Source organism: Arachis duranensis, chromosome 10 (genome assembly GCF_000817695.3).
Source record: "Arachis duranensis cultivar V14167 chromosome 10, aradu.V14167.gnm2.J7QH, whole genome shotgun sequence".
NCBI classification, from domain to species: Eukaryota; Viridiplantae; Streptophyta; class Magnoliopsida; order Fabales; family Fabaceae; genus Arachis; species Arachis duranensis.
The window spans coordinates 79,291,614-79,300,027 of NC_029781.3; the positions used below are offsets into that span (position 1 = coordinate 79,291,614).

Sequence of the window (8,414 nt, forward strand, 5' to 3'; positions counted from 1 at the left end):
ATGGAAAGAGTTTACCATGGTGGGGTGTCTCCCACCTAGCACTTTTATTTATTGTCCTTAAGTTGGACTTATGGGGAGCTCTTCTCAAGGTGGCTTGTGCTTGTACTCATCTTGGAACTTCCACCAATGCTTGAATCTCCAATAAGCTCCATTCTTTAATTTCAATATCTTCAAGCTTTGATGGAGTTCTCCACAAACCATGAGCTCCCAAATTTGATTTTCATTGTGCGATCCGGGATCCCGCACTTTGTTTTGACACCCGTCCTTAGATTGATCATCATTATTCCATCCGGGTGGTGTGGCCTTGGAATTCTCAAAGAGGCTTCCAAACAACTTCCTAGACCCATGCAATTTTTTTCTATACCAACCATTGCTCTTGAATTTTGGACTTGCAACCATTATGAGCTTAAAATAACGTTTCCAACCACTACACAACTCTCTTATACTTTTAACTCCACAAAGAGCTCTAAGTTGACCATCATATTCAATTAAACCATATTCAAGTGAGAAAGTGAAGCTTAGGGATGAGAGTTTTACCCACTTGAATGTTGTGTTGGATGGTGATTTGGGAAGGGAGACCTCCCCACACTTAGACAATGCAAGGTCTACTTCCTTGTGCTCTTCTTTGTGTATTTCCACCTCTTTGCGAGCTTCCTCGATTTCAACCTTTCCCCTTTTATCACATGGCTTGGTGTTGTCTTCAAGAACTTTGATTTCTTGCCCAATGGGAGGTGATTCAATTTTGGATAGAAATTCATTGATGGATAAATCCATCTCTTGATCAACTTCTCCATATTCTTCAATTTCGATATACACCATGCCAACCTTTTTCTCTTGGTAGCTCTCTTCCCATTTACTCTCTTTCTCATTGCTCACCAAGGGTATGAGAGGTTGTGCACACTCTTCTATAACTTTAACTTCATGTCCAATGGAAGAGGATTTTTTCCAATCTCTCCTTCATGCTATGATCTTCAATGGATTCTTCACATGTGGCCACGGAAGCACCTTGAGTGTTCAAAAATTTGTAGGCTAAGGTAGACACTACCTCGGTCAAGTTAGTCACAAACTCTAAGGTGTTCCCTTGCATATCCGCTTGTCCTTGAAGTAGCAATGTGAGAGAGTCATCTATTGGGGCTTGGGGTGGATAAGAGGGTTCATTATTTTGGAGAGAGGGTTTATGGTAGGAAGGTGGTTCTTCTTGGTAAGGGTATGGAGATGGTGTGCATTGAGGTGGTTCTTGAGAGTAATTGTGTTGGAATGGTGGTGGTTCCATGTATAGTTCATATGGCTCATAAGGTGGTGGGTATGGTGGATAAGGATTGGGGTCATATGGAGGGTTTTGGTGATATGGGGCTTGTGAGCAAGGTGGTTCAAAATCATGTTGAGGGGGTGGTTCATAGGCATGTTATCATGTTGAGGATGAGATTCATAAGTATATGGTGGTGGTTGATTGTCATAAAAGGAGTCACCATAACCATTGAATTGACATGCATTAGGATGGGAGTTATACCTATAAGTATTCGGGGGTTGTTGCCAATAGGAGTGATCAATTCCTTGAGGCTCCTCCCATCTTGGAGTGTTCCATCCTTGGTACATGTTAGCATTGAAGTTCACATTCCCTACAACACAATTAGAGCCAAACTCAAAGCCAAGGTGAGAATCCATAATGGAAAAACAAAATAAAACTAACAAAAATTAAGAAACATACAAAAGATAAACCTATTCACAATATTTACATATGTACAATAACCAATAACATAACACCATTGCAAATCCCCGGCAACGGCGCCATTTTGACAAATGAATTTTTGTTGGTGTAGAATTTATCAAGTGATCAATCGTAGTATAGTCTAAACCAACGCGAAATCCATCATCAAACAAAACTACAATCTATATCCGAGAGTATAAATCTCCCGAGTCGTTCTCCCTTGGAATTGCCAAAGTATGCATCTTATTGTTTTAATAAGCCTTGTGGGGTTCTTGGAAGAATTTAGCAAGTAATGAGAAACAAACAATCAATTATCAAAAGGACTTGACTTAGGGTTGGCATTAGAAATCTTTATCATTATAGTTTACTCAAGGTTAACAACAATTAGGACTTACTTCATTTAGTCATCCCCTAGTATAGAGAAAAGTCAAACGAAAACAATTAACTTGAATCACAAGTTCTAGCTTCACCTTATGGGAATCTAGTTTTAGTGTACTTCAAGGCAATTGGCAAGCTCTAACTTCAAATCAACCCTTGATATAACTATTCAATTAATTCCAATGACCAAACCCCATGCCAAGTATAAAAGTTCTACTCCATGGCTAACATTGACATTTTATCAAACATGTGATGAGCAAAAAGGAAAGTCATAGTGAAATGAAGAGAAAAGTAAAATTAGAACTATTGCAACACAAGAGATTAGCAACAAGTATCAAGGAACAACAATGAGAATCAAAATCTCAAGATATCAAATGAATCCAAAAACCATAGAATTGAATCCTAGATCCAAGGTATGTCAACAATTACAACTTGAATTTGGAAGGGAAAATCTATTACATGAGCAAAGTGAAATGAAAGTGCAATAGATCTCACCAAAAATTGGGCAAAAATTCAGAACTTTGATGAGAAGGAACCCTAGTAAAAGCTTGAGAGAAGTTGGTGAATCCTAGAGAGAAGTTGGAGCTTCTCTCTCTAACAATGTAACTAACTCAAAAATATCTCAAAAACTAAAAAAATGAACTAACTCCCTTCAACCTTTGCCCCTTTGGTCCTCTTAAGTATTTTCCCGCCAAAGCACTCCTCAAAAGTTGGGATCTCCAACCAACTCCACGCCTAAGTCACGTGACTTTTAAAAAAATCATTTTCGAACATCGGCGCGCACGCGCAAGGTACGCGTGCGCGCCCTGGATGCGGCTCTGGAGTCTGCGCGGAAGCGGAGTGTACGCGTACGCGTCCATGAAGATCCTGGCTTGGCCGCTACTCTAGCCGGCTCGTGGCTTGGCTCTCAGCTTCGGCTTCACATTACTCTCATCCGCGCGGGCGCGCCATGTGCGCGCACGCGCCCATGCGGAAATCTCCAATGCTCAATTTTCATGCTTCCTTTCCTTGCACCCTTCTTCCTTATCTTTTCCTGTCCATTCCTAGTCTATGTCCTGAAATCACTTAGCACACGAGTCACGGTATCGAATGGCATTAAGGCGAGACTAGAAATGTGTCTATTTTGGTGCAAAATAAGCATGTTTTCCTTTATGAGGCAAAACTGGGAAAAGAATGCAAATCCTTATATTTTCATGCAGAAAGTGTGTGAAATCATTGATAAACCCTTTGAAATTAGCACAAGATAAACTCTTAAAATGGGGTTTGTCAGAGTGTCAGAAACTTTTTCTTGGAGGCCCCAAAATGCAGGTTGCGTTTTGTACACAGAATAATATTTTAATCCACAGCTTTGCCTATAAATACAAAGCGCAATTTCATTCATCTTCATCTTCATTTCTCCTCTTACTCTTTCTTACATAAAATCCATAGTGGTGTGCTTTTTTGGCAGTTAACTGTGTCAAAAAAGTCGAGTTAAGTGAGGCTAGGTTATGGAAGGTGTTGTAAATTTATGAGTATATTATAATGGTGAGATTATACCGAACACACACGAAGGAGTGACTTTTGTTTATGAATGTCCCTTATCGTTTGCTATTCCGTGCACCATCAGTTTTGTGGAGTTACAAAATGGTCTGTGTGATAACATACAAAGTCACATTTCGAAAAGGGTGAGCAACATTTTATACAGAAATCCTGTACAAGTATTTGGTGGCTAATATAGTTTCAAATAATGTCCATCACTGACGACGCAAGTATACAACATATGTTCTATATTTATTAACAAATTCGATTTCACGTGTCGATGATCGAGTTGTACATTAAGTTTGAACAGCATACGAGGATGGATTTGGTTGGTGACGATGTCAATGTTGATGAAATCGGGGATATAGATTGGGAAAAAGATAACAACGACGGTGAAGAGGAGTTTGAAGCCAACTATGAAGTCGATGACGAAAATAAGGATGGAGACTTGACAGGCAATCTGGCGAAACAAAATTAGGCGAATTCGATCGTAAGTCAGCACTCCTTTAGAGTTCCATTTTTTATGCAGACTCTAGATCTCGAAGCCATGCCTGCACCAAAATTTTTTGAGTATGCGAATATCGGTATGTTATCTTATGGTTATTAATTAAAGTTACCACTACCATTAATTTTATTTGTTTTTTCAACTGATGGTGGATCGCATGTCGTAGGTGAAAGCGATGTTGCGGTGGAAGATGGTGAGTTTAGTGTCGAAATAGAATTTGGTTCTAGGGATTCGGTGATATCTGTAATCAAAAGATACACTATCTCTAGAGGAGTGGATTACACTGTTTATGAGTCTGAGCTGCAAACATTCTATACAAAATGCAAGGGTTATAGTGCAGGGTGCGATTGGCTTATTCGAGCTAACTTGATTCGAAAGAAGGAGTGTTGTGAGATCAGGAGATACAATGGCAAACACACGTGCACCATGGGCACGATCTCACAAGATCTGCCAAGTTGGACTCAGACACAATTATAGATACCATCAGGCCGTTGGTTGAAGTGGACCCGTCGATAAAGGTGAAGTCTATTATTGCAGAAGTTCAGTCGATGTTCAACTACACTGTAAGTTACCGTAAGGCTTGGTTGGCAAAGCAAAAACCTGTCGCAAAATTTTTCGGTGATTGGGAAGTTTCTTACCAAATTCTACCGGTATGGTTGAAAGTAATGACTGAGAAGATACCAAGGTCTTGTGTTCAAATAAAAACGCTCCCCGTTTACCATGAGAATGAGGTAGTTCAAGGTGTAAGAGTTCTCCATCGTGTTTTTTGAAGCTTCTATCCGTGTATTGTGGCATTTAGGCATTGCAAGCCATTGGTGCAGGTTGATGGCACACACCTGTATGGGAAGTATAAAGGTCCACTTCTAGTTGCAGTTGCACAAGATGGGAACCAAAATATTGTGCCTATTGTATTTACAATAGTCGAGGCTGAGACAGCAGACGCGTGAGAGTTTTTTCTAACCAATTTGCAAAGATATGTTGTTACCATTGATGGCGTGGGAATTATTTATGACCGCCATAACTCCATCGACGCAATAATAGCTCGCAATAACGGTGCATGGTCACCACCAAGAGCGTGACACATGTTCTGCATCAGGCACATCGTGTCCAACTTCTTAAACAGGTTCAAGGCTCCGTATTTGCATAAACTCGTGGTTAACACAGGTATTTAAATGCACTGTTTATGGTCCTATTCATGAAAATATTGTGGCTTCTGCTTATGATTTCATGGTTTGGTGAACAGGCTATTTTAGGACAGAACAGGAGTACAACAAAAACTACCAATGGCTTAAAGAGTGAGGTGAGGCATATACTCAATGGTGAGATGAGATTGGTGTTGAGAGATGGGTGTTGGCATTTGACGGGGGTTATCATTGGGGACATATGACCACAAACATGGTAGAGTGCATAAATTCTGTCCTGAAGGGTGCACGCAACCTTCCTGTGACTGCCATTGTTAGGTCTACTTTCTATCGGCTGAATGAATTGTTTACTTGGAAGATCATCGAGGCTCATGAGCGTGTCCGCAATGGATTCACGTATTCATAATTTGCTACCAAAAGAGTTGAAGAAAGCTTTCAACGTGCAGGAAACATTGTCGTTAATCGGTTCGACAAGCGCAACGAGATGTTTAAGGTTTGAGAAATGCAAGATGGTTCTATTTACACCGTCAAACTTGCGCAACGATACTGGGACTGTGGCCATTTCCAGGTCGAGCGACTCCCATGTCGCCACGTTCTTGCATGTTGTGCTAACTAACATCTTGATTGGCAAGTGTATGTGCATAACGTATACAAGATGTCTGAAATTTGCAAGGTGTACAGAGGCGAGTTTGTTCCGATGGATGACCCATCTACGTGGGATAGATATGAAGGAGCGAAGGTGATCGCCAATTGAACATTGAGGCGCGTGACAAAATAAAGACCAAAGTCAACCCACTACTTGAATGAGATGGATTCACGGGATATGCGTGGTCTACGTCGGTGTACTATTTGTGGACGGGAGGGACATAGCCGCAACCGATGTCCTCAGCGCACTGGTCCAAGCTCCGCCGGAGGTCAATAGTGGTTAAACCTTTTAACGTAACATTTTATGTAACTTTGTTATCCAATTTAAAGTAGTCTGTAAGATTTTTATGGTATTCCGTAGTTTATTTATGTATACGTTAAATACTGAATAATAAATAAATACTTAGATTAAAAAATGCAACAGGCTAATCTCAAATAAAGTTGTTCAAGAATAAAGCTAAATATAGAATAAGAATACGAGTACAAAAAATATCTAAATATACAATATGAGATAAAACAACAGAATACTTCCTCGGTGCCTTCTTCAGATACAAAGATGGGGTGTATTTATCCGGTGGCGCGATCTATGCCCGTAAATTATACGGACGACCCTGATGTACTCCGGCATCCACTCCACCGCCAACATCAGAAGCACCGACATCTGGCATACTCGCACCGCCAGTGTCGTACAAACTGGAACCACTCGTCCCCAGAGCACTCGCTCCCACATAATCATACCAATTCTGGAGGTCATGTCCCAACTGGATGTCCTCTTGTGGTGGGTATTCATTCAAATCAAACAATTCTATACGAGGTGGTGCGGAGGGACGGGGATGATCTACATGACCTGTCGATCGATCCATGTCGAAGTCACTGGCATGACTTGATGTGGTGCGACAGCCAACTGACTGATGAGAAGCAGTAGGCCCATCCAGTTGCGAAAACAGATAATTTGTATCTCTCAGGACCTGAGAGAAGCTGAGGGTGTCCGATCCACCCAACAGACTAAACTGACCTTCTGCTGGAATAACCATATGTGGTATGTAGGGTTCAGCTGCCTGAGGTGGTTGTGGTTCTCGTATGTACAGTTGTTGCTGAACCCACGCCGGCTATTGGTGTTGTTGCTTAGGTACCAGAAACTGCTGTTCTCCATAGGCTGGCATCTGGAACTACTCGGCGTGTGACGGGTCCTGAAAATGCTACTCATATGTCGGGACCTAAAAGTCGTGCTCATATGCCGGAACCTAGATAATAATTAGCAATAATTAATAAATATCCATTAACTTTATTAATAATAATTTTTAATAATGACATACACAATAATAACTAACACGGTAATAAACCTTAATGATACCTGAAACCCTTGGTCATAGGCTGGGTCCTGAAACTGCTATTCATGAGGGGGGTTTGGCTCCTGAGATTCAGCTGCTTCTTCCTGTTGATCATATGGCTCATTCGCATCAGCCTCGCCACCTGCAACTCTGTCTGACAGGCGCAGGTGATCCCCATAATGCTGTGTGTAACAGTCGAAGTACACCTGGAGAGGATGAAAGTCGACAATATCCTCCCCTATTTGGAGTGTGCTATAGTAGGAAGATATCCACAAGGTAACCCACTGGATGTTCCTTGCTCTCCGATCATGGTTTTGTGGACCTGTCAACCGCCTGCAATGATCACAACCAATATTGAATGCCGGGCTTGGTGGAAGCTGTTGTAGACCGAACTGTCGTCTTACTCGGTCTGTCGAGTGCTACTCTACACACTCGAATGACACCAACGATGATTGTGTGGAGCACATAAACAAATGGATCGCAAGGTCATCTGGAACCCCACTCCCATATACGCCCACCATATAAACTGCACATTAGTACCCACGAGGCTGATAAGTAAAATTATTATTGTAAATAAGCAGCCTAAGATACATGGTTACAACTTACATCGTTGACTCCCATGTTATTGAGTCCTCGTCTAAAATGCGCAGTAGGCTTCTGTATGTATCATGTATGCCGACGCCAATGGCTCCACCTAAACAATAACAATATTAATAATAATAATAATAACACTAATAATAACAATAACAATAATAATAGCAACAATTAAAAAGAATATCGTTGCGCAAGTGAAACCCCAACATCGACGAGCTGTATAAATGTGCCAGACTGGCTGCCCCCAACTGTATCCTAAAATCACGTGAAAATCCCGAAGTAGAGACAGAAACATCGAGTTCAATGAAGTAGTCGACTTATTCGAAAACACAACCGTTCTGAGCATGTAGAAAATGTGATCCCGAACGTAACGCTCAATAGACTCCTGCGTGTCACACGGCTCGGTGTCTTTGCACTGCCGGACCCATGCTAGATTAACCTTACCCAATACGTGATCCTGCGGACTGGGCTCCCGACCAGAAAATGCGATACAATTCTCCACCAAAAACTGGTGACTGCTGTTTGATCTTCTAGTAACGGGCTCCCCATTAACTGGGAGGCCAAAAATATATGTAACATCTTCCAGTGTCACT

General features: G+C 41.4%; 1 protein-coding gene across 1 annotated transcript; it reads left to right on the forward strand.

Annotated features, from left to right (window-relative positions):
- Positions 1-3,923: 3,923 nt before the first annotated feature.
- Positions 3,924-5,496, forward strand: LOC107470364 (uncharacterized). Its single transcript, XM_016089761.1, has 5 exons — positions 3,924-4,059; positions 4,276-4,497; positions 4,587-4,840; positions 4,931-5,017; positions 5,353-5,496. Exons 1-5 carry the CDS (start codon positions 3,924-3,926, stop codon positions 5,494-5,496), a joined length of 843 nt encoding a protein of 280 aa, XP_015945247.1.
- The last annotated feature ends 2,918 nt before the right edge of the window (positions 5,497-8,414 follow it).

What these genes read in the sequence shown, in the direction of transcription:
- LOC107470364 (XM_016089761.1), top strand. Translation starts at nt 3,924, where the DNA reads ATGGATTTGGTTGGTGACGATGTCAATGTTGATGAAATCGGGGATATA. An exon ending in GATTCGAAAGAAGGAGTGTT is followed by an intron (nt 4,498 to 4,586) that starts GTGAGATCAGGA and finishes ACACAATTATAG; the next exon opens with ATACCATCAGGCCGTTGGTT. An exon ending in CCGTTTACCATGAGAATGAG is followed by an intron (nt 4,841 to 4,930) that starts GTAGTTCAAGGT and finishes CCATTGGTGCAG; the next exon opens with GTTGATGGCACACACCTGTA.